We start from the raw sequence: 24,726 nt of genomic DNA, 5'->3' as shown, positions 1-24,726 counted from the left end.
GTGCTTGAGAGTGATTTTACCAACTAAGAGCCCTCTCTATCACTGTAAAAGGAAAAACGCCAGTGTATGTGCTGAAGTTCTTAAAGACCTATCTGAATCCAGCCTGCAGGCCTGCAGAGATGGTCTTGCCTTCACTAATAGAACCTAAATCCAGACCACAACTTTACCAGCTTCTGGAAACAAAAGTTAACAGCATGCTCGAATAGTATTATCAGCTCTTTCCAGTTATTCAAGAAAATTGAAAGCACATCTGCTGATACAAAAATACTTTATAACAACATAAAAATGAAAACAACATATAAGTAATTCAGACTTTCTATAAAACCATTAATCTAGCCTACACTTCCTCTGTAATTCCAATATATGTTGATAGTTCCCTAAACACAGCATGAAATAGATGCATGGAGAGAGGGTGGAGGGAGATGGAAATTAATCCATCTCTACAATTTAGATTTCAGAACAGCATTCTCACTACAAAAGTGATTCACTCCTGATGTTGCTGATGTGTAAGACAGGAATACATGTCCATATTTCAGTCAAACTGCATGCTTCTATGTAATGAAAGTGTATCTAGGTAACACAAAACTGTATTACTTGCTTCACAATCTCATTTGAGCAACAAGGTGTACACCCATCTTGGTTTAGACAGAAAAAGTATACCTGTTTTCATTTTAAAATAAAGCATGGGGGGAGAAAAAAATTTTACGAGCATAACACAAGAGATACAAACTTGGACATTTAAAGTGAATTCAGATGAGCAATACTTGACATTAAAAAGATATTACAGTCCAGCCTGGAAGCTGCTGTATTAAAGCTCATTGTTCTGATCATTGTATTCCATCTTTTACAGAGACAACATGAGAAAACGGCATTTGTTCATGCAACAGCCACCAAACTCCTCAAACAAGGCTGACATCTAGCGTGCTGCCTATATCTCTGTGTATTGTGAGACAGCTTAAGAACAAGAAATCTCTAATGAAAACACCAGACTACGTTACAGACTTAGTCTGTAACTACACATCTTAGTTACAGACTTAGTCTGTAGCTACTCATCTCTCTTAGTCTTTCTAAACCTAATTCCTACCAGGAAAATGAGCCTCACATTAAGATATCATTTTATGCAGAAAGCTAATAGATCTTTCCTAGTCACTCAGTCAAATTCAATGTGGTAATTACTTCTTATTTCACAAATGGGAATGACAGAGCAATAAAATATGTACATCCAGAAGCAGACATTAAATGCAGGTTGGGGTTTTTTTCCACTGTAATGACACTGCATGTTAAAAAAAGAAGTGAAAGGAAACACTGCACAACTGGAAAAAAACAAAGAAGCTGCATCTCAGGCCATCCCAAACAATGACTTTATTTTCTGTGGAACATCACCATGGCAGCCCCCATGGCAGCATCAACATCCTTCCCGTAAACCACAGGGAACGGAAAAACCCTTTCCACTTCTTGCCTCAGGACCTCATTCCTGGCAAGGGCACTGCCGCTCCCCAGAATCCTCCTCACTCCAGTCTGCATCAGGCACTGAACAGGTAACATGGAACAGAGGTTTTCAACGATGCCACGGCACAGAGCTCTGGTTACATGACCCAGAGAGAGGTCAGAGACAGCAATATTGCTCACTGATGCCAACTGCTCAGGAACGTGCCTCTCTCCAAATATGGTTGGGTGGATTGAGAGTTTGCTTTTGGTTTGGGCCAAGGCTGCTTTGATTATCTTTGTATAGATGTCAGACTCCTGGACCCGAAGTCCTGCAGATGGGAAATATCACGTTACTCATCTGAAGAGATCCAGTGTATCTTACATGTGGAGACTTAAAGTGGACAATTCACCCTTCAGCAAAATACTGTCTGCTTCTGTGCCCCAGAAGTCATTGTTTTTCCAGGTTTATGAACCACAGTTCTCCCATCCAATTTTATCTAGAACCTGCACTACTTAAAAGCCTTTTTGGGTTACAGAAACTGCCGTTCCTGACAACACAGCTATTTGTCTTTGCCTATACTGTCCTAAGTTACACAAAACAACACCTTTAAACACATTAACAGCAGATTTCAGCTTCAGTGGCTGAACTGCACGTGAATGCAAAGTTCACTTCAAGTACTCACTGCAAGAATAATTTCACAGATTATTCTGTATTGTAAAACCCAAGAAATTGTTAAAAAACCCTGTGAAGACCACGTTTAAAGCATTGGAAGATATTACATGACTTTAAGTCTTAAAATCCATTAGAGTGCTGCAAAATATGAAGCAAAAGGCAACTGATCTAATCAAAGGACTCTTCTGGACTGCACTCATACATAATTAGAAGGCTGTCCTCAAATTCACTGGCTTTTACTTTTGAAAATCAACTTGCAAAAAATAATCCTCTTGTGTTCTTAAAACAAAAGAAAACCCCAAACCTAGAGGCAACGTGAATGTGGAGTCCAAGCATGACTGTCCCAGCATGTTCATAAGCTGCAGCAGGAAATTCCAGAGAACTGGGAAGCATGACCCAAGACTTACATCCTCATTCCCTATGTGGCATGAAAAAACAGCTCAAGGCCTGTTCCTTTACATTAGCTTCTTTTTACCCTACTGATTAATCCAATTTTTAAGCTACCCCTGAAATATAACCTTGAAAATACAGCTATCCTTTATTTTACACTATCCTTGAAATAGCTTACCTAGCTCTTCCGTCCACTGTGCCACCATGTCCACAAACGTTGCTAGCACGTTGCCCCCATTAAGTGATGCTGCCACAGCCAAGTAGTCACCATTGAAGTAGGGAAAATAAGTAACAGCTGAGGAAGGATCTGGCATGTCTGGAGGCTGGAAACCCGGAGGCATTGAGATACTCAGCTGAGCAGAGGTGCTGATATTAAGAACTAAAACATAAAAGCAAAAAATGTTTTACTAGGCTACCCTGAAGGAGGACAATGAGAAATCCAAGCAAAATACCAAAATGCTCATACCTGCGTCAGTCTTCTCAGTCAGACAGGAATACACAGAGCACTGGAAATCCCCCAGAGCAATTCCTACTTTTGCTCCTTTGGGTATTCCATGCCATGCACTGACTGTCCTGCCTGCAATACTGCCAGGGTCTCTCACCTCCGGAAGCAAGTGAATGGGAAAGCCAGATTCTTTTAATCTGCAATCAGAACAATATTATTGCAGGAAAGCAGTACGGGAATGTGTAGCATGAATACAAAGGCCTCTTTGAGGTCACAGATGAGCCCAGACATGCATTTGTGCCTGCTGGATTTATGGATGCTTTCACCTATTTGGAAAGTTTTGTCTTGGACAGGGGCAGCATTCCAGTTCAATGAGCTGGGTAAACCAGAATCCTCTAGGAGAATAAATAGCTTTCCTTTATATGCATCTTGATTACCTGAGATTTCTAGAGCAGTACATGTTCAGCAAGTTTATCCTAGTGGTGTCATATGGACAAGCAATTCCAGGGCAAAGGGACAATCACAAAACCAGAAAAAAAATGCAACTTCACAGAAACTGTCATGCAGTTAGTGGTTCAAAACCAAACCACAAACAGTTAAGTCCAACAAACTCCTTACATAAGATACTCTACATTGCTACAGCAATGACACCAAATTAATAACAGTTCAGTAGGCCAAAAGCAAGTTTCTGTCACTCTTTCATACCTTTATGAGCAGATCTTTTCACCTTGGAGTCCTGGCCTAACCTAAGCTCTGAATTATATAAGGCCTTAGCACTCAACCCTGAAAGAGCAAATCATTAAAATAAGTAAGTAAATTCTTGAAAGATCAAATCCTTAAAATAAATAAGTAAATAAATAAACTGATTCCCTATAAAACTTTCTGAAGATCGGTAACTCTTAGGTACTTATCACAAGTAAGTCTTACTAGTTATGAAGGAACTCAGCTGAATGAACTACAGAACTGTCTTTTACCATCACAACATCTTGGCTGCACCATGCACTTGTCCACCCCATCCCATCACAGAAAGGAAGAGAGCAGTTTGGTATATGAGGCCTCACTGATGAGTCCCTCAACTCTGCCCTCTTAGGTATTTCGAAAATACCGTGCCAGATTTTATATAATTTAAACATATGCACCTTACAGAACAAACTCGCAACAGTTCTTCAGTACAGGCCACACAATTGATTAGAAGTAACTTTCAATCACTTTTTATCTGTAGCACTCTCATACTTAGGGCCCAGAGATATTCACATTGCCCATCACAAGCAATATACAAATCCCACTCAATATCCTTAGCACTTACATGTCAGTATTCCAGCTTTTATTTCTGGAATTAAAATATCCCCAGCTGGCAGCATTCTGGACAGACATGAGTGGCTTCCTCAGGTCACACAACATAGCAACCACGTAGTCATGGATAGTGCCAGCTGCATCATAAGACTTCAGAAAACCTGGACTTTTAAACAAAACACATTAAAACCAATAAGGGGCACTTTAAGGCAGAGGGAGCAAGATTACTTCCATTCCTACAAGGAGGTTCAGATGTGTAGGCTCATCTAAAAATGAAACAGCCATCTCAGTGATAAGCCTGGACTTTGTTGTTTTGGTTTGGTTTTGTAAGTGGAATTTGCTTTCCAAGCTGTTACTGCAGAGGCAATAATTACCTACTGTTGGAAGATGGAGAGACAAAGGCTTTAAGGAACGAGTTGTCCAGGTTCAAAAGCACACCATTGCAACAGTTACCAGGAAGGCAGTAATTGTTTGCACAAAAAAAATGATCCTGGAGGTCATTTGTTGATCTGTTTGTTGATCCTGGAGCATTCGAGAAAAATATGTAAATTCCTGCAGTTGTTCTAGGATCCACAAATTGTATGAATGGAAATGTACCAGTAGTGAAATAAAACAGGAACAAAGCAAAGCAGCTGAACTCAAACAGCTCTAAAGCAAGATCATGTCATGCTCCATGTATTTCCTGGACACACACTGGAAGAAACCAAGATTTAGTAAGTTTTTGCCCATTTATTGAACCTGAACTCATTGCAGAGGAAGACTTTGGCTCTTTGAAAAACATAGCATACTGCAGACGTAACTGAAAAACAAATCTTGCTGATGCCAAGTCGTAAGTGAAAAATTATATCCTCTGCAAACACACCACAGCAAAGCAGACCATTTTTAACACCTCATAAGGATCTCGGTGCCTAAGGAAGGAACTGAAATTAATTTAAAGAATATTTGTTTTAGCATCTGGCAGCAAGCAGACAAAGCAACTCAATTACTGTTTTAGGCATGCTTGTAGTTTTCACAGTCTGCACAAGGCAAAATAATAATGTTCAAACTGCATCAGCAGAGCTCCTCTGAGTGGTGGGACAGACTAGAATGATTCTACAGTTCTTTAAGGCTTTTGTTACTATATGGTCAAAAGCTTTTCTTTTTATTACAGAGATCTGCAATATTTTTATGAGGTCAGAGAATCTTGTGCTTTGTTGCATACAGTTTATATTGAATACTGCCATTTAAAATATTCTTTGATTACTTATTTAATACTATGATTAAAGGGAAACACAGCCACTCAGCCTATAGTGGCACTAACATGCTACAGGAATACTAATTGTCACATGAATTCAAGATGAGAAACTGCCAGTCAACCACCTAATAAGGAAACGCTTTTGAGAAACCATGTACCTCTTCTTTAAATACCAGAAGACTGTGGCACATCCAAATCCTGTAGCCAAGCTGATATGAGACTGTGGCAGAGGAAGAGAAGAGAGGAAGGTAGGACTGCAGCGGGTGTCTTGCCAAGTAACCAGATGACTGACTTCCTCTGGCTCAAAGGTAGGGCCTGGGCCACTCTCTGTCCACTTGCAACCTGAAACACACAGTATCTGAGAAGTCCAGCAACCCCCTGCAGCATAGTCCACCTGGCCCTCCTCATTTCTGGCCACTTTCAATGATTTGTCAAATACATTGGAAAAAGAGCAGAAACAGAGCCTGTAGCGACTGTAATAAAATTAATTAGTCATGGTTTTCAGCCCTAGATAACATCATAATGGCAGTCATCCTCTGCTAAAACAGAGATTGGTATCCAAGGCCTTCATTCTCTACAAGCACTCCTAGTGCCTACAGGAACAAGCAATTTTCACCCTTAGATATCAATGATGCAACTTAAATATCAGGTTACTGACAAAACAAACAACCCCTCAGTTCTGGTATGAGACGTAATGAGCTGATATGACAGCTCTCATATACAAACCTTAACTGGGAGCTGCCACATCATGACCTAAAGAATGATTTATTAGTAACCAACTGCCTACGATGGATAGCGTGTAGTTTCATCACCTTTTGAGACAAAGGAAGAAAAAACCTGGATCTATATGTGTTAAGCAATGGACTGTGAAGTACTAAAGAGTATCCCTTCCTCCTGCTATGCAACAAAACTTGACCAAAGGTAGAATAGGGTTTAATTTGGATTTTGGTTTTACCAGTCCAGAATGTCCTTTGAACAGAGACCACCACACCTTTGATGAAACTTTCACATTCTTCCACATAAAGGCCTCAGCTAAATTACGGTGACTTCTCAGAGCTGCTCAGAGCCTTCTCAGCAATGTCTGCTACTGCTCCAGTCCAGCGTGCTACTTCCTGCCCCAACATGCTCACCACAAAAAGTCCTGCAAAGGCAGTACACTTACCTGCCAGAGCAGCAGGGTAAGCAGAGGCTAAGCTCAAGCACTGGCATATGATGTTTGCTCACACACTCCACAGCACAGCTTTGGCCTCTGACAATTACTGCTCTCCCAGGTTATGTCTGGTCACAGTGTGGGGATGGGGGATAGCACAGGCTATGAGCTGTCTCCATAACTGAGGCAGCCTGCTGGTTTTGACAGGGGGTGGGAGCAGGGTTTCAAGCTGTGCTGTGCCATTTATCCTACAGGTTAGAAAAGAGACCCAGCTATCTGACTAGCACAAATATGGCTAAAAGAGTCTTTCTTAGGCTGGATACAGCTATACTCACACAGTAAAAAGCAGCTATGAAAGCTGGAAACTACCAGGTGAAAGAGGCAAAACAAACACATTCTTTTTCTTGTTCCCTGAATTCCCCGTTCTATCAAATCTGTTTGAACTGAATTTCCAGTTTGTTTGCTTTTCTAGTTTTAAATGGATGCTAAGAAAAATTATTAACCATAAATCTAACCCTAAAGGATGCTATTAAAAATGTAATTTGTGTCCCAAAGTGCATGGATCCACTTAGTCTACTCAAAACAAATGAGAGCAAACACCCTCTTTCACTTGACAGAAATGAAAGAAAAGTGGACTGTGGCTTTAGGAAATAAAATATTAACCAATATGACATAAGAATCTATGTCTGCCATGAACCCATGAGGTTTTCATATGCAGCCCTTGGGACAGCTGGAAAGCCAGCAACAGCTCCTTTGGTCCATCAGACTTTGTATTTCTTTCTTTCTTTCCTTACAGCCAGTAATGAATAGCACAGAGTCTCTTAAAGCAATTAAGATCCTGACAACTTTTGACAGGCAGTGACTAGCACTTTTGGGAAATCTATTCCGTGGTTTACAATATATTTTTGCTTAATCTGCCTAACTTCTGTAATTATGAGGCTTGCATAATTGCCAGATGTGCACACCAAAAGGTAACAAGAAAGAAGACATGGAACCACATTCTGAAAGCCTTAGACTTCAGTTCTGAAACAAGCAAACAAAAAAGGACTGAAAACACCATTTACTGAACTGCAGTTTTCTCCTGCTTTACTTTCAAACAGCATTTCAAAATAGCTGTTGGATAGCTACTGTTATGCACACTGGAACGTAAAAATCAAACACATTTTTCAAAGCATATACAAAACTACGACTCCTGCAGAATCATTAGAAGGTATTGAGGTACTGGACAACAGCTAGTTAAGTGTTTTATGAGGTAAGATCCACCTCAGGTCACTCATATGATGCACAAGGTCTTTCAACTGGCAGCATATAGCGTATGATGGACATATTGGACAAGCCACATGTATGTTATTCCTCTTTCATATTAATAATTGTGCTGACTCTGCAGTGATCTCCTTAGGATAAATGCTTTAACAAATCTGTGTGAACAATATCCTTAACTGAAATTCCAATAATTTAAAAACATTTCCACAGATCTTCTGTTAATTCTGTTTTACGGAAAATCAAAGTGAACACACAGCAGTTTCTTACAGACAGTTTCAGAGTTAAAATCATATTTTCTGTATCATAATACTCCAAACAGGAATGGCAGAGAATTAATGTTACCTTTATCTCTTTTCCAAAATACAATCCCATGCATTTGTCCTGTAATACCAATGTGACTGACTCTTTGAAGCTGCTGCTGAGGTAGAGCAGCAAGGCATTCATTGAGTGCTCTTATTATTCTCCAGACATCCTGCTCCATTCCCTGCAATCATAAAACATTATTCTGAGCATAAAACCATTAGGATTCACTCAGTGTATTTATTAAACAAGACTACTCAAGTCAGAAGTGAGCAACAGAATTCATTTAGCTTAATAACATGTATTAGAATGACATTCACTACTAAATTGAAAAAAATAAAAAAAGCAAAAAACCCACAAAACCACAGAAACTAAAACCCAATACCAGCAAGCCGAGAATGAGATAACAGCCTCTTAAACTGAAGGCCAGATAATCTCCTAAGTTACCATACTCAACTATACATTTTTAAAAAAACATTGACTACATGCTTTCATTAGATTATCTTATATATTGCTCTTCTTTTTCCCCACAAAGAGGGTTACTGTTGTAACTGACTGGCATGCAGTTTCCCTTATAAGCTCCTCTGTATCTACTCCCTGTTGATTTTGATGATGCTGATACTTCATTTCTGGATATTCTATTCCCAGAACTCCCCATCAAACTGATCTACCCGGCAAACTGACCAAACCACACCACAAGAGAAGCTGCATTCCAGCTTTCTCACTGAATTTCAAGGATTCCAATTACTTTGTGACAGACCAGTGTGAAGATTACAAGCAAAAGTATTCAAATACGGTCTACATACAGATGTGAACAATTATGCATACACATAATTTTAGCTACATAAACATGACTGTACAGAGGGGGTTGGCCTCTTTGGTATCTTTGCTCAGAAGTTTGCACCTGGGCTCACTTCATTACTAGGGCAGAGGAACATTGGTATGTATTTTTTATGATTTTGATTCATCCTTTCTTAGACTGACCAACACAATAGATGTAAAGGTCTTTAGGAGTACATGCTCGTGGTTCTTTCCACAGGGAATTTCCAGTTATGATTCCATCTCATATTAAAGTGCAAAACACCCTTCTAGTTGGCAGGCGCTTGCTGTTTTTTGACAAGCAGTGTCAAAGACAAGGTGATGGCTCACGGGAGAATAGTTTGATTGTTTTATGCAACTTTTCAGAACCTGAGTCTTTCTTAAATTAAGCAGCACTACTTGACTTTCTTCAACACTGAGAGCATTTTAATTCTATTTACAGACACCCAGAAACATGCGGCAACCATCTGTCAATCTAGGCATGAGAACAACCCAGGAAAACCATTGAAGTCTACGCAACGTAGTAAAACAACCCAGCCACTACAAGGCAAGGCCAGTACCCTGAAAACTGTCCGCCCCTTACCTGCGGTCCAGCTTCCAGGCTACTGGTGTATGCCTGCGTCTCCCTGGAGCAGCTCTCTGCCACCACTTGCTCTTGCTCTGCCCCTATCAACAGGGCTGCTTTAACCGATGTCGTGCCCAAGTCTATGCCCAGCACACAAGCAGGCACAGGCCTGCCTGCTGCCTCGCCAGCCGCCAGGGCCATGGGGAGAGGAGATTGCTTTCACCTTCCCCACCAAGCGCAGGTCTCTGTACAGTTGGCTGGACCAGCCCTCACCAGGGCTCCTTGCTGCCTCTGAGGGGGAACTTGCCCCAAGAGCAGCGATGGCGCAAGCTGTGTGGGTTCCCACCTCACAGTCGCAGGACAGGGCTGAACTCTGCCCTCTGAAGATGGACTTTACCCTCTGACTGAAGATGTCTCCCCTCAGCTGCGCCTGACCGCTACCCCTCCATCTTGAACATGACAAACTACCCCTTCCCCGACCTCCCCGGTGACCTGCGCAGCTTTAAGCTGAACTTTAACAACAACCACAGCGACAAACCCGCCTCCCTCCGCCCGCGGCTCTCCCTCCTCCCAGCCCCGCCAACACCAGCCCGATGCGCTCTGCCGCACCCAATATGGCGCCCGAGGGCGGCCGCACCGGCGCTGGGCGGGGAGGTGACGGGCGGCAGCCTCACGTGAGGAGCTGAAAAGGGAAGAGCCGGGACGGGGCCGCGGCAGTGGAAGGAGGTAGGCACTTGCCCCCCCGCGCTGCCTCCTCCTCAGTGCTAGCGTTAGGACGCTCTAGGAGAAGCGTGGGATGCCCCCTCTGCGCTATGTCTCCTGAGGGGAGGGCGGTGGGGACTACAAGTCCCAGTGAGCACCGCGTTGCCGGGGGTGGGGAGGGGTTGGGGGGGAGATGCAGTGGCTGCTGAGATTTGTAGTCCCGAGGGGAAGGGGAGGGTCTTTCAGGGGGCGGGTGCGGGAGCAGGACCAGCTCTGAGGTACCGATGGCGCCGGGGGAGTCTGGGCACGCAGAGGGACTGAATTGGTGCTGTCTGGTGGGTGCTGAGAGTGCCTTAGCTGGGCTGTGGTGGGCGCCATTTGAAGGGTGCTGCCAGCTGAGGGAATGGGCAGGTGTCCCCTCAAAAGGTGCGAGTCCTAAGCGAAGCTTTCTCCCTGCTTTTTCTGCAGGTTTTCCACCATGAGGATGCAATACCTGCTCCCCGCTCTGCTGCACCTCTCACTCGTGGTGCTGGGGCCTAGTGGTGAGTGTCTGGGTGTCCCAGGTTGGGCCATGGGGCTCCCTCAGGCGGGGGCCAGTTCCAGAGCTGTAAGTGGTGGAAGAGGGCTGCTCTGCAGTGTCCCTGTTACACCTCTCTGGGGAGACCTGTACCCTCTTCTTCCACGATACCATTGACTTAGTGTGCTCCTGCACAGACAGCGCTATGCTAGGGCACTATTGTGATGGAGCACTCACCTCTGCAGAAACAGATTAAATACTGTCTGTGGTGCAGTCAGCGATGAACTGGGGGACTCTCCTGCCTTTAAATAATGTCTTAAGAACACTATGTAATATAGAATCTGTCCTGGGTTTACCAGTAGCCGTTTTTTTCCTTCTCGGTAGCTGGTGCAAGCTCTGTGTTTTGACATAGAATAGTTAGGGTTGGAAAGGACTTTAACATCATCAAGTTCCAAGCCCCCTGCCATGGGCAGGGACACCTCACACTAAACCATATCACCAAAGGTGCTGTCCAACCTGGCCTTGAACACTGCCAGGGATGGAGCATTCACAACTTCCCTGGGCAACCCATTCCAGTGCCTCACCACCGTCACAGTAAAGAACTTCTTCCTTATATCCAATCTAAACTTCCTCTGTTTATATATATTTATATATGGCAATAAGAAAAAAATTAACTGTTTTTTTTCTCCATTTCTAATCTTAAATACCTCTTTGTTCTTCCTCTTGTCTCTTGTGTCCTTTAAACATACAGTGAATAAAATAGATTCCAAATGTCAAAATCATTGACATGTCACCACCTTATGGTTTTGTTATCAGTTTTATTGGCTCTTGGAATCTCAGCCTCTCTTGAAGTATTATGTGGTACAACGCAGCTGAATTGTTGCAAGTGTGCCACTTAAGGGTAATATTTCAGAGCACTATAGTAAAGTGCTTGTGATTCCTGAAGTGTGAAGATAAATATACATTTGCTGGAACATCTGGGCACCTGAATTGCATTGTGACCAAAGAAGCTATTTTAAAATAGATTTGGGGCATTTATGACTCCTCAGTTACTAGGGTCACATCAAGAAACAATTAGCATGGATTTGAAGTATCTATAGCCTTCTCTTGGCATGAACTTTTGTTGCACTTCAAATATTTAAATTGCTTCCTTGTAATGTGTTCAAGTGATAGTTACTTCACTTTTTAAGTTTTTTAGTCTCCTTGAAATAAGCTCCACTCCCTTTGCTGTATGCCATATGTACTCACTGTATTAATCTGACACCACAGGTACCAATGGACAAAATATCTATATCACAAAAGAAAGTAGGGGGTTCTTCTGAAGGAGCTATTAATTATTCGCAGGAATTGAGATGTGCAGGGTTGTTTTGTTTCGACTCTTTTTTTTTTTCTGTCTCAGATGGAGTCGTTGTGTTGTCTGTCCCTGAAGTGGTTTCATTAGAAAGTGGAAGTTCAACAAATGTCACGGTCTCTCTGAGGTAAAACAATGATCGCATCTTTACTTTCTTTTTGGAATGGAGGATGAGCAAGCAGGTAGGACTTGGCTATATACTTAAGACTTCCCTGCAGACTCAGTTAATTGTTCATACTGAGTAAATCTTATTGGTGTGACTGCCCATTTCTAGAGTATTACATTGCTTAGTACAGTATGGATCAGGATAGTGCAGCATTCTCATAAACAGCTTTGATTGGCCTCTGATAATACCCCATGCCGTTTGTATGGGAAGTTGAGCTGGAAAATATGTTTTATACTCTCTGCCCTATATTAGCTTACTGAACTGTCTTCTGTAAGTGAACTTAGAGTTCCTTCATTTCTAAAAATTGATGCTTAAGAGAAACTTGTATTTCCTAGAAGGATCGCCAAGAAGGTTTTACCAAGCAAACAGAACTCAGTTTCTAGCAAAGAAATACAGCTAGTCTCAGAGTGGGGGCTGATGCACCTTACTCTCATTGTTTAGTAAAAAATGCATTGTTTACCCATGTTTTTGCTGGGTCAGCCTCTTCCCAGGAAAGGATTGTTAAAAATATGCACCCCCTTACCTTTGGATCTCAAAGTTTGCGTAAAGAGAACAGTCACATGAAAATCTAAGAGCTGTGATAAAGAGGTTCTGTGATGTATGACGTTCATTGTTTGCAAGAGGTGTAAGGATTTAGCAGATACTCTCCCAGAGCCTTAAAGCAATCTTTGTGAACTCAAGCACCAGTCTGACTTGTTTTTTCTGCCTTCACAGGGCTCCATTAAATGAGACACTTGTGATAACTTTTAACATTACGCACTCATCAAAGCACGGCACCATTGTTGAACTGCCTGATGAAGTAAGTGAGAGAACAGATTTCTGACCTTATGCAAAAGCCTTCCACTAGTTTGGTGTAACTCTTCTTTTTCTTCCCTCTGCTTTATGTTGCAGGTACAATTGCCTGCAGGTCACACTAAAGCAGAATTCCAAGTGAAAGCAGATGATGTTGGACAAGTAACAGTTTATCTTTATACAATTAATTCCAACTTAACTGGGTGAGAAACTGTTTTTTAGTTCTACTTGCTATCTTACAGCTTCCTACACTCTGGGGTAACTACTTCCTCCTTATAGTTAAATAGCTGATGGAACGTGGGTGGTAGGTAGCTGAGATGTGACCCTCCAGCAATCCCAAAGCTATTGAGCTAAATACAGGGTATGGAAGCAGAGTGATAGTCTTGGTATTTTAGATTTCATTACTAAATTACTCTTGAGTTCTTGTGGTTCCTTAGTCTGGTTTTAATAACCCCTCCTAAAAGTATCAAAACTACTTGTCAGCTTGTCTGATCCGGGAAGCATTTGATTGTAAATGTCCAGTGGGATATTATTTTTAGTGTGCTAAACTTGTTCTGGAGTGCTAACAGCCTGATGCAGCTGTGTGTCTGTGTCACTACCGTGAGATACAGGCATCTTGCTTTCTAATTAGTTTCTCTTTTCACAGATGCCAGTCCTCCCTAATAGAAAAACAATCTAGAAAGATGGAGAAAGTTGGATTGTATTTGTTGCCCAAATGCTACTGAGTAATAGGATGCTCCTGTTTTACTTCCTTGTTTTGCTTCTGCTTTTAAGGCTCAAAGCAAATGCAGAGGTAAGCATGTGAAGTGCTCAACAGGACAGGCATGATCATGAGGCTTTGCTGGCAGTCTGTGAAAAGTGAAACTCTGCTCTTGCGTAACAGATGTTGTGCTATGAAAGTGGAAGCCATAAGCACAAGATGACCATTTTTAAGATTTCTGTGGTAACGGAGTGGAAAAGAAAGAGACAAAAAGGAAAGGGTAGGTTGAGGGTAGGAGTGAGAGATGTCCCAAACACAAGTGCACTAAAGAAAAAGGGAGCATCTTAACTGAAATTAGGTCCGAATCTCTTGCCTTGCCTCAACACCTGCTCTCTGCTTTCTGAAAGCAGAACACTACAAAATCTCCTGAAAACGTGTGAATTATTAAAAGTGCAAATTAACTCATTCTCTTTGCATTACCCATCAGACCTAGGATTCAATTTCAAGTGATTCATAGCATCATAGTGAGATACGCTGATGAGGTGATTGGCTGGATCTATTTCCTCGCTTGGTCTATCTCCTTTTATCCTCAACTCTTTGAGAACTGGCGCCGAAAAAGGTAAAGAGACTTCAGATGTGTTTGCAGGTCACTTAAGCACTTACTTCTTCAAATCATGTTCCTAGCTTCAGTTATATCCATCTTGATTATTGTGAATTATGCATGAAAAGACGGGGGTGGGGGGAGGAAGTGAGGCAAATACAGGGCTTGAATAAATGCAGCCCTAATGAGCTTTTGTGCATGCAGGTCAGAGGAAAGTGCGTGCATCCTGCAGACATCTAATCCTCAGGTTTGGCATCCAGTACTGATTTGTGATAGAGGAGGCTTGCCCATTCGCTTTGGTGTCTCTCTGTAAATCATCTGGCTGAGCCAGTTGTGATGACCATTTTCAAAAATTACTTACCTTGTGAGCAGTTTGTACTGTACTCATTAGGCCAGTTCCCTTTAAATTAAGTGGCTCTAAGTAGAAACATTATTATATATGAAATATATATGAAAACTAAAGCATTTCTTCTGGCAAAGGTGCGCTACTACTTCCGTGGATTCAGGCTGGAATGAATTCATCGGGCTACATGAGCTCATGACAGCATGAAGTTAAACAGCAAGGACACAGCTGTGACAAAGCTGTCACGAGTACAAGTGCCTGGCATATGAGGAATATTTCACCTTGCTTCCTGATAGAGTCACAGCATCATCTTACAATGCCTTTCACTTACATAAAAAATTGCTTATAAATCAGTACATTGTAGGGTCAAGTTGTTGCTGGAACTGCCTGTAATGATCATGCATATTTCTCATACATTTTTCCTCCCTTTTCTAGCGTTGTTGGACTAAGCTTTGACTTTCTAGCATTAAACCTTACTGGCTTTATAGCATACAGTGTATTTAATGTTGGACTCTTCTGGATACCCTTAATTAAGGTAAGCATAATTGTCTCTTAATACTTTCCAGGTGGTGGGTATCTGTAGAAGGGAATTAAGGCATTTAGTTGCTTTTGGTTTCCCTTACATTTAGGAGGAATTCTTAGTCAGTTATCCCAGTGGGGTGAACCCTGTGGCTATCAATGATGTTTTCTTCAGTCTCCACGCAGTAGTCCTAACTCTCCTCACCGTTGTGCAGTGCTGCATCTACGAGGTAAGTGCCAACACTGGGCTCTGCCAGAGCTCCCTCTGCCGGGCACCTCGCCAGTTACCGTCTACTCCTTCTGGGCTCCAAAGTCCTATTCGTTGCACTTTCTCTGGCCTTTCAAGAAGTCAGGCTTCGCAATCCATCTGGCTTTATCTTTCCTGAGCTAGGAGCAATTTCAGGAAGCTTAGCTACTTCAGCCTCGGGATGTTGTGAGCTCCAGCTCCTTAGGTACTCAAAATAACTGAGGCAAACAGCCAAGTTCATAAAGTTCTCTAGCAGATCTCTAGCCAGCACATAGATTACAGTTCTACACAGAACAAATGCTGGTATGTGCTTTTGTTTCCTCACTACATGGACCATTCTTCAAGGTAGGTCCTTAGGGATTCCCTGCAATTCATCGAGCTTTTTTTTTCCTTTTTTCTTTTTTTTTTTTTTTCCCAACTTCCTTTCTCCTAAAACAGTTGCAAAGACCCTTTTATAATTCCAACTGTTTTCAGGTGAGACTGCTTATTGTAGTCAGGTGGTTCTTTAATTCCCATTGATTGTTATACTTGGGTGGTTCTTTATTTAATTCCTGTAGTACAAGCCTTTGATGTGAACAGCTAATTTTCTCTAGATGATAAGTTTCGGATCGAGAACTGGTTGAAAGGAAGAAGGCAGAGAGTTGTGGTCAATGGCGCAGAATCTAGCTGGAGGTCTGTGACTAGTGGAGTTCCTCAGGGGTCGGTGCTGGGACCGGTGCTGTTTAATATTTTCATCAATGACCTGGATGAGGGAACTGAGTGCACCCTCAGCAAGTTTGCTGATGACACAAAACTGGGAGGAGTGGCTGACACACCAGAGGACTGTGCTGCCATTCAGCGAGACCTGGACAGGCTGGAGAGTTGGGCGGGGAGAAACTTGATGAAATTTAACAAGGGCAAGTGTAGAGTCTTGCATCTGGGGAAGAACAACCCCATGTACCAGTACAGGTTGGGGGTTGACCTGCTGGAAAGTAGTGAAGGGGAAAGGGACCTGGGGGTCCTGGTGGATAGGAGGATGACCATGAGCCAGCAATGTGCTCTTGTGGCCAAGAAGGCAAATGGCATCTTAGGGTGCATTAGAAAGGGAGTGGTTAGTAGGTCAAGAGAGGTTCTCCTCCCCCTCTACTCAGCCTTGGTGAGGCCGCATCTGGAATATTGCGTCCAGTTCTGGGCCCCTCTGTTCAAGAAGGACAGGGAATTGCTTGAAGGAGTCCAGCGCAGAGCCACAAAGATGATTAAGGGAGTGGAACATCTCCCTTATGAGGAGAGGCTGAGGGAGCTGGGTCTCTTTAGCTTGCAAAAGAGGAGACTGAGGGGTGACCTCATCAATGTTTACAAATATGTGAAGGGTAGGTGTCAGGATGATGGAGCTAGGCTTTTTTCAGTGATATCCAGTGATAGGACAAGGGGCAATGGGTGTAAACTGGAACATAGGAAGTTCCACGTTAACATCAGGAAGAACTTCTTTACTGTAAGAGTGACAGAGCACTGGAACAGGTTGCCCAGGGGGTTGTGGAGTCTCCTACACTGGAGATATTCAAGGCCCGCCTGGACAAGTTCCTGTGTGATGTACTGTAGGTTACCCTGCTCTTGCGGGGGGGTTGGACTAGATGATCTTTTTAGGTCCCTTCCAACCCTTGGGATTCTGTGATTCTGTGATTCTCTCTTGGTACTTCCTTTGGTAATGCTAAACCTAAAACTCTAACAGCCCATGTGTCACTAGGTGCAATAGTCTTTTGTAGTCAAGAGTTAGAAGGCAATCATGAATCTTTTAGCATAATGGCATTAGCAGCCTTTTTCATATGTAGGAACTCTTGATAGCATCACACTGAACGCAGGAAACTCTTACAGATGTGGCACTGATAATAGGCATCATAAATACTCAAGAATACTGCCACATATTGTTTTTCACTTCATGTCCACTTCATGGACAGCTGTGTTCCAAATGATTGATGTTGAATATTGCTCATCAGCTCTTGCAAACCTACAGCTTGTTGCTGTAGCACTCACTAAAAATTCCCTTCTGGTGTAATCATAACTCATACAAGAATAGCTTTGGACTATAACTTTGCATAGTCATGTGTATATTCTGTATCTTACAGTGTGTCTGGGAATGTATGGTTAGGTTGCTCTAAGTGTATCTGCATTTGTTTCAGAGAGCAGCTCAGAAAGTATCCAAAGTTGTTGTTGGACTACTGGCACTCGCATGGATCTTCACATTTACAACACTGTTTCTTGCTGCAGCTGAGGAAATGACATGGCTACAGTTCTTATTCTGTTTCTCTTACATTAAGTTAGCAGTCACACTGATAAAATATTTTCCACAGGTAAATCTGAACTTTTCTGCTTTTATGCTACATTTCTCTCACCCTAAGCTTGTCATGTGTGTTCTTGAAAGTCTGACTAGACTAAACCAGCAATGATTATTTATTAAGTCTTCTAGTGACAAAGCCAGAGTAGTTATACAGAAGGCTTCTTAAATGCTAGTCTCAGAAATCTTGTACGTGACGTGCTGACCATGTTTGTGTTGTGCTCTCAGGCATACATGAATTACTGTCGGAAAAGTACAGAGGGATGGAGTATTGGAAATGTATTGCTTGACTTTGCTGGTGGAAGCTTCAGCCTTCTCCAAATGTTTTTGCAGTCATACAACAACGGTAAGGTTAGAACTGAAGTGGCGGGGCCTTTCTTAACAAGTTGGGAGAAGCCTGCTACAAAGCAGGTATAAACCAGTAGGTCATTTTGTGAGAATCATGTTTGTGCTATAGTATGGATAGATGTTCTTATATAAGAATAAAGAATCTCTTCCTGTTCCTTCAAAACAGAAAATGAAAGAGGTAATTTGTAGAAACCATAGGAACAGTTATTAATTAGCTTTGCATAAGATGTGCACTACAGTTAGTTTTAAGGTGTGTCTAAGCAGTGCAGGTAATAAACATGAACTTCTCTAATATGCATGACATAACCTTGTAGTCTTAAGACAACACTACACTTGAGGAATTAGTTTTAACTTTCTAATTTGGTGTTTGACAGATCAGTGGAAGTTAATATTTGGAGATCCAACCAAGTTTGGCCTGGGTGTCTTCTCCATCATCTTTGATATTGTTTTTATGGCCCAACACTACTGCCTTTATAGGAGACAAGGGTATGAACGCTGTGAATAACATCACTTCTGAAGACAAAAGCTTTAAGCTGAACTTGCCTCTGCCCTGGCTGAAGGCTTTCAAGATGCCTACTGACAGTTCTTACGTGTTTATACTTTGATCCTCTCCGGTGTGGAATACAAACTGTTGCCTTGCAAAATGCCAGATGCCTTAAAGGACAGCAAGCAATCTTGATACTGCTTGCAAATGGAAGACTCATGCCTGTTGAAGCTGCAAAGGCAGCTTAATGTGAGCTGTCCAAGCAACACACGGCTCTTTTCCCATTAGCAACAAGGAAAAGAAAGACCAGAGTGATGTCTGATTGGAAGTAATGCACAAAGAGCCACAATCTAGCTCCCACACATCTGAGATAATGTTTAAGCAACCACTTAGTATCTTAAGGTAATGACTGAAGACTGGGGACATAAGTGCTGCTGCTGCCTTCTCCTCATGGACAGATCACCACCACTCAGGTTGGCTGTTAACAGCTGTAGTGGTACATAAAAGAGGTTGGTAATTCAGGTTCTAGTATTTGCTCTTTTATTTAAAATACTGAGAAGCAGAAACTCTGTTCTTATTTCACTGAAAGCTCTCTCAGAAGTGCTAAACAACTCGTGTACTTCATTTTCCTGAGTTCTCCTGCTATACCTTGAATCCTAAATGGTTAAAGAGTTTGCTAAGTCTTTAATAAGTGGATCATGTTAACAGCCCCATAATAAAATACAAGTTTTTGTTCCTGGGCAACTTTCCAATTACATGTGTTGCGATCAAGGTCTTAAGTTATGTTTAAGCATTACCCCCTTTAAAAGAACTAAAAGGGAATCCATGCATTTGTACTTTCAACAGTATTTAACAGCTCAAAAGCTAATGTGTCTTATGAGATGTCAACCTAAGGAAGACTAGGACACTTCTCTCCCTGGCTGGAGTCCCAGTGAGGTATGACAGATCACTTACACTGCAAACATCCACCAGCGAAATCAGACATTATTAGCTTCAGAGTGCACTGTGCTGATGTAGTCCACAATCCAAGGTCTCAGCTGGGGGCATTCAGGAAGTGTGGCATTCTTAAATGTAAGAACAAACAGCTCAGGAAATCCAGCTTTGTTTTATTGTGTGTAAAATCAAGTGAAATAGCAGTACAAATAGCAGTGTATCTTTATAGTAAAAAAAATAGCTTCCAACTCGAAAGCCTTAAAATTTACCATTGAATTCTTAACTTACAAAATTCAAAAGCAGTATTGTAGTAATTCCATAGATATAAAAATTGGAAATAGGCATCTGCTGGTGTGTACAGAATAGTCTGAGATGCATTAATCACAACATATGCATGTGGCACAGCAGTAATAAGTTAGTCTGCCACCTCCTCATGTTCTATTTACAACAGTTTACCTGAAGACTGCTTAAGGAAAGTATTTTATGTATAAATCAACTGAAGGGGATTAAGAACTCCAGCTTTTTGGTAACTGTAAAGCTAGCTGGTTAACAAACCACCAGGATGCTAGGAAATTATCTCAGTGTTGCAGCAAGAGCCTTAAATCCTGTGGCGTGTTGATTTAAACTGAGTATCTTACCAGCAGTTTAAATTTGGTCAGGAGGCACTTCTGCATGTTATTGGCATATTAATCTCTTCCATTCAATAAATCAGTGATTTAAGAAAAGTCTTCTAGAAGACAGACCAAAATTCACCCCTCCCATTTCAAGTCTGATAAAAGCGGAATGAAGAACTAAGGACTCTTAACACAACAAGCAGCTCTTCTGGTAAGTTCAGCAACAGTTTCTTCTTTCCTGCTCCATATTCCTTTCATTTAAACTTGATTCATTTCATGTTACAAATTACTTGGGAACAAGGAGAATTAAGGTTTTATGCTGACAGTGAAGTTGAACTGTAGTGTCTATGACCTTGTAGTGTACTTCACAGGCATTAATCTAACATTCCTGTGTAACTTAGCTGTTTCTTATCTGAAGAGGCTGCTGTGTGCAGGGAATCTACAGTAAACCATAATGCCCCAAACCCTTTGGCATGCTTTGCCTAAGCTAGCACACAGAGTGGGATTAGTACAGTGCTCCTCCCCACAGCAGTGAGCAACTCTTAATTCTGGCATTTTAGTTTGATAGCGCAGAGGGGACAGGACAGCTCACTTCCAAAAACTTAAGCACAGCAAACCTTCTTATCTTCCATAGCAGAAGCCACATTTCCTCTTAAAATAGGAACCTTTTGTGCTACAACAGAATCCTTTCAGAGTTAAGGCTTTTCTTGTTGCTTCCTTAGATAAGTAGGGTTTGTCCCTGTCCTCCTAAAAGCCACAACTGCAATAAAGTCTTACCATGTACCTGCAGGGAAGACTTTTAGAGAAGCACTCTGCTGAGGGGACCAGAATTCTACTACTGCCAGTTACATCAGAAGAAGGAAAAATAAAAATAATAATCATGTTTACCACAGTTAGGAACATGCTCCCCTTCCAGCCAACCCGTTCCAGCCTAGGATTTGCTTCCTTGCTTGACATCAGTCTATATATCTCCCTCCCCAACCCTTCCCCAAACTCAGTGACTGATTAGGACATCAAGGATTGTTGCACAGCCTTCTGCAGAGATTGCCTGGTCACCAGCAGTCGTACCACTTCTTCATTCCTTTTCGTCAGCCTCTTCCTTGCTTGGTCATGGGTCACCATTGTCATATCCCAGCCATTCACCTGGGAAAAACACCTAAAATGAGGCAGGTGTGTGGACTCACAGGTGTCCTATAACTGTTCAACAGAACTATGTAGTAGATACACTTGTGCCATTCATCAGCTTATTTATAAGCCCCACAAAATGTCCTGGAAAGCACCCAGAAGACAGCATTTCCCCCAGCAGGCACTTCCCTGCTGTGCACACCTAATGCTGCATTCATACTTATCTCATGATGGCGTTTACCTGCATGATCTTATCTCCAATCTGAAGTCCCGCAACTTCTGCTGGGCCTCCTTCTGTTACCCTTGTTACATAGATACCCTAGGAAAAAATAATGAAGTATTCACTTACTAAATAAAGGACTATTAAATACTTAAGAGCCATTCAAAACCTGGAGAGGGGCTTTGGACAAGGGCCTGTAGGGACAGGACAAGGGGAATGGCTTTAACCTGCCAGAGGGGAGACTGAGATGAGCTCTTAGACAGAAGCTCTTCCCTGTGAGGGTGCTGAGGCGCTGGCACAGGGTGCCCAGAGAAGCTGTGGCTGCCCCATCCCTGGCAGTGTTCAAGGCCGGGTTGGACACAGGGGCTTGGAGCAAGCTGCTCCAGTGGAAGGGGTCCCTGCCTGTGGCAGGGGTTTGGAACTGAATGAGCTTTAAGGTCCCTTCCAACCCAAACCACTCTGGGATTCTATGACTCTACAAAACCACTTTGTTGTATATTACAGGATCTAGTTAAAAGTGGGTTTGTTCAACGCTGGAAAACAGAAGAGGTGGAGAGCTAACCAAATCTAGTCTGCAAATGATAACATAGCAACAGAGTAACTCTAACAGCCAGCTATGTGAGAGGACAGAATACAGACGCCAGTTGAATTAGCTGGCTGAGTTGGACAACTCAGCCTTTTGCAGAGATAGTGGCTACGTAAAGTAAAGAGCCTCTGACCTTGTCGGTCTTGTCTTCAGAGAAAGGATTCTGAGTAGGATCCTGATCAATGCCACCTCCAATGCTGAACCCCAAAATCAAATTGTCACCTTGACGAAGCTTATGTATTTCAATTCTTTGCTGTAAAGAGAAAAATAGTGGAGTGTTGTGATGAAGAAGAAATCTTGCCGACAGCAGCTGGCTACGAGCTGTTCTCAGCCCTGCCACAGAACAGCAGGACAGGAAACCACTTGCAAACTCAGCCCAGTGGTGCTCCTGACACCATACAGCCAAGCTCCTCAACTACTCCGAGCTCAAGATACAAGGGAAAACACTAGAAACAGAACAGGTCTCTTGAACCATGACTCATGCCTTGCCAACCAGCAGTCACTCACAGCAAGACTCATCTTGCTCTTTGCCCACGTCCCCATGTTCCTGCCCTATCAGTGAAACAACAACCTATTATTAGGATGGTTCTTTTTCAGGCTAACTTATCGACACACTTGTAACCCAGAGGCAGGTGTTCCTTGCTGTGTCTGATGATTGCAGGCATCTGACAAACTTCATGCATTACCCAAGTACCATATAAACAGGCATCCGGGCTCGCTGCAGGAGGTGAACCAGGCGACCTTCAGAGAGGTCCCTTCCTCCCCCAGCCACCCTGGGATTGTTCTCCAGCAGCTCTGCCAGGCACCGAGCTGCCCAGGGCGCTGCGCTCAGGCCCTCCGCCACACCGGGGCGGCCTCCCCGCCTCAGCCCAGCGGGGAGCGGTGCCGCGCACACAGCTGCGGAGCCCCTTACTTACAGCTCCCCTTCTGCCCCCGCCAAGACAAAGCGGGTGCTTATCCCTCCGCACACCGCGGAACGCACCTCTCGGCTGCTTCCTCCCTCTTCCACCAAGGACCCCCGGGACCAGCGGCGGCCGCAGCCCGTCCCCGGTCCCCCACCCAAGAGCGGAGGGGCCTACGTGCGGCTCAAGTGCCCGGCCCGCTGCAACTCGGAGCGGGACGAGCCCTCCACAGGCACCATCAGCCTGCACGGCGGGGAACGCGACCGGGACCGGCAGCGCTGCAGCCCGCGCCCTCCGCCCACGGCCCCCTCTCACCACCACGGCGGTGACCGGCTGCCCCGGCACGTACGACATGGCCCCGCCGCCGCCGCCCGAACAAAAGCGCCTCGCCCGGCCCCGGACCCCGCCCCCGCCGCCGCCAGCCAATCGGGTGCCGCCTCGCCCTCAGCGCCCGGCAGGGAGGAGGCGGAAGTGAGGCCGCTTTCCCGTCGTCCCCCGCGCCAAGATGCCTGACAGGAGCTTCCGGCGGGGCGGCGCGAGGCTCCGGTGTGGCGGTAGGTTGGGCCCGCTGAGGGTGAGGCGGGCGAGGCGGCCGCGGCCCCCGCGGTGACGGGCGGTGCGCGGTGTCCTTCCGCAGGGTACGAGGCGTGACGGCAGGGCCCGGCCGGGGGTCCCGCGGAGCACTGCGCCGCTGTGGATGAGAGGTACTGGCTGGGGGGAGGCGGGCGGGCCCCGCGGGGCCGGGGACCGGTCTTCCGCGTCGGCGGCGGCCGTTGGGCTTCCACCGCACTGCGGAGCCGAGCGGGGCTGCTCGCTGCCGCCCGGCCCCTACAGCGCGTGTCTCCTGCTCCCCCCCCAGCGCCGCTGGGCGAGAGGAGCTCCGGGAGCCATGGCCGCGGTGGTGGCCAAGCGCGAGGGGCCGCAGTTCATCAGCGAGGCGGCGGTGCGGGGGAACGCCGCCATCCTGGACTATTGCAGGACGTCTGTGTCGGCGCTGTCGGGCGCCACGGCGGGGATCCTCGGCCTGACCGGCCTGCACGGCTTCATCTTCTACTTCCTGGCTTCCGTCCTCCTCTCCGTGCTCTTGGTGTTAAAAGCCGGACGGCGATGGAACAAGTACTTTAAATCCCGAAGGCCACTTTTCACGGGGGGGCTTATAGGAGGGCTCTTCACATACGTCCTGTTCTGGACTTTCCTGTACGGCATGGTTCACGTCTACTAAACTGACTAGGAGCCACGTTAGCTGCAGTGGTTTTTACTCGAGCAGGAGGACTGTTGCCAGAACTCACCTACACAACTAGGCCAGCTTACCTTTGAAACTGTTGTCCATCACTTGCATTGTTAATACTGTCAGTAAATTATGTCCAAGTACAAATGAAACGGTAGCACTGTTCTGATTAAACTGAATGTGAACCACTACTTGGATGCCTCCCATGAATGTTTGTTTGGTGGTTCTGTCCCTAATTGCAGGCACAGCCCTGGGTTTTGGGTAATGTAGTTCTCTGGTTTGGATAAGACACACCAGTAACACTCCCCTCTAGATTTGCTGCCTGCCTCTACACATAAAAAAATTAAAGCCACATGTAACAGCACTTTTAAAAGTAATCCACTGACAGATATTGCACAGTAACTTGTAATTAAGTGTATGTAAAAGCTTGGTACAGGAGTGTATTTGAGCTGCCAGTGTCAATGTTATCTTCCCCAA

At 44.1% G+C, this 24,726-nt stretch overlaps 4 protein-coding genes across 9 annotated transcripts; 2 read left to right on the top strand and 2 right to left on the bottom strand.

Moving 5' to 3' along the window:
• Nucleotides 1–1,339: 1,339 nt before the first annotated feature.
• SHPK (sedoheptulokinase) lies at nucleotides 1,340–10,326 on the bottom strand. 3 transcript variants are annotated; one of them, XM_065694659.1, is made up of 8 exons: nucleotides 9,579–9,831; nucleotides 8,219–8,360; nucleotides 5,622–5,805; nucleotides 4,243–4,395; nucleotides 2,958–3,133; nucleotides 2,670–2,870; nucleotides 1,630–1,757; nucleotides 1,340–1,530 (listed from the first exon to the last, which is right to left on the bottom strand). In XM_065694659.1, the coding sequence occupies exons 1-8, from the start codon at nucleotides 9,759–9,761 to the stop codon at nucleotides 1,363–1,365; spliced, it is 1,335 nt and encodes a 444-aa protein (XP_065550731.1). In that variant the 5' UTR covers nucleotides 9,762–9,831; the 3' UTR covers nucleotides 1,340–1,362. The 3 variants fall into 3 exon arrangements, with proteins under 3 accessions (XP_065550731.1, XP_065550732.1, XP_065550730.1); XM_065694660.1 differs by lacking the exon at nucleotides 9,579–9,831 and adding an exon at nucleotides 10,170–10,326 and having other exon boundaries at nucleotides 1,340–1,757; XM_065694658.1 differs by having other exon boundaries at nucleotides 1,340–1,757.
• Nucleotides 10,018–19,396, top strand: CTNS (cystinosin, lysosomal cystine transporter). Of its 4 annotated transcripts, none has more exons than XM_065694663.1 (11): nucleotides 10,018–10,286; nucleotides 10,731–10,804; nucleotides 12,179–12,257; nucleotides 13,011–13,095; nucleotides 13,188–13,291; nucleotides 14,276–14,407; nucleotides 15,168–15,267; nucleotides 15,362–15,481; nucleotides 17,655–17,825; nucleotides 18,038–18,155; nucleotides 18,532–19,396. In XM_065694663.1, exons 2-11 carry the CDS (start codon nucleotides 10,741–10,743, stop codon nucleotides 18,660–18,662), a joined length of 1,104 nt encoding a protein of 367 aa, XP_065550735.1. In that variant the 5' UTR covers nucleotides 10,018–10,286; nucleotides 10,731–10,740; the 3' UTR covers nucleotides 18,663–19,396. The 4 variants fall into 4 exon arrangements, with proteins under 4 accessions (XP_065550735.1, XP_065550738.1, XP_065550737.1 ...); XM_065694666.1 differs by lacking the exon at nucleotides 10,018–10,286 and adding an exon at nucleotides 10,393–10,412; XM_065694665.1 differs by lacking the exon at nucleotides 10,018–10,286 and adding an exon at nucleotides 10,512–10,540.
• A 331-nt stretch (nucleotides 19,397–19,727) lies between these two features.
• On the bottom strand, nucleotides 19,728–23,497 carry TAX1BP3 (Tax1 binding protein 3). The gene is made up of 4 exons (XM_065694667.1): nucleotides 23,337–23,497; nucleotides 22,253–22,372; nucleotides 21,555–21,632; nucleotides 19,728–21,331 (listed from the first exon to the last, which is right to left on the bottom strand). The coding sequence occupies exons 1-4, from the start codon at nucleotides 23,373–23,375 to the stop codon at nucleotides 21,194–21,196; spliced, it is 375 nt and encodes a 124-aa protein (XP_065550739.1). The 5' UTR covers nucleotides 23,376–23,497; the 3' UTR covers nucleotides 19,728–21,193.
• On the top strand, nucleotides 22,835–24,440 carry EMC6 (ER membrane protein complex subunit 6). The gene is made up of 3 exons (XM_065694668.1): nucleotides 22,835–23,575; nucleotides 23,659–23,725; nucleotides 23,881–24,440. The coding sequence occupies exon 3, from the start codon at nucleotides 23,911–23,913 to the stop codon at nucleotides 24,241–24,243; it is 333 nt and encodes a 110-aa protein (XP_065550740.1). The 5' UTR covers nucleotides 22,835–23,575; nucleotides 23,659–23,725; nucleotides 23,881–23,910; the 3' UTR covers nucleotides 24,244–24,440.
• Nucleotides 24,441–24,726: the final 286 nt, after the last annotated feature.

The sequence above is a fragment of the Lathamus discolor genome, chromosome 14 (genome assembly GCF_037157495.1).
Source record: "Lathamus discolor isolate bLatDis1 chromosome 14, bLatDis1.hap1, whole genome shotgun sequence".
Taxonomy (NCBI): domain Eukaryota; kingdom Metazoa; phylum Chordata; class Aves; order Psittaciformes; family Psittacidae; genus Lathamus; species Lathamus discolor.
This window is presented reverse-complemented; position numbering and strand designations above follow the sequence as displayed.

Coding starts and splice junctions, on each gene's coding strand:
- CTNS (XM_065694663.1), top strand. CDS start 10,741: ATGAGGATGCAATACCTGCTCCCCGCTCTGCTGCACCTCTCACTCGTG. Junction 15,268..15,361: donor TCTGGATACCCTTAATTAAG/GTAAGCATAATT, acceptor CCTTACATTTAG/GAGGAATTCTTAGTCAGTTA. Junction 17,826..18,037: donor TGATAAAATATTTTCCACAG/GTAAATCTGAAC, acceptor TTGTGCTCTCAG/GCATACATGAATTACTGTCG.
- SHPK (XM_065694658.1), bottom strand. CDS start 9,761: ATGGCCCTGGCGGCTGGCGAGGCAGCAGGCAGGCCTGTGCCTGCTTGT. Junction 3,134..4,242: donor AAAAGCTGGAATACTGACAT/GTAAGTGCTAAG, acceptor TTCTGATTGCAG/ATTAAAAGAATCTGGCTTTC. Junction 2,871..2,957: donor GACTGAGAAGACTGACGCAG/GTATGAGCATTT, acceptor TTTATGTTTTAG/TTCTTAATATCAGCACCTCT.
- TAX1BP3 (XM_065694667.1), bottom strand. CDS start 23,375: ATGTCGTACGTGCCGGGGCAGCCGGTCACCGCCGTGGTG. Junction 22,373..23,336: donor AGCCGGTCACCGCCGTGGTG/GTGAGAGGGGGC, acceptor TTCTCTTTACAG/CAAAGAATTGAAATACATAA. Junction 21,633..22,252: donor CTGAAGACAAGACCGACAAG/GTCAGAGGCTCT, acceptor ATTTTTTCCTAG/GGTATCTATGTAACAAGGGT.
- EMC6 (XM_065694668.1), top strand. CDS start 23,911: ATGGCCGCGGTGGTGGCCAAGCGCGAGGGGCCGCAGTTCATCAGCGAG.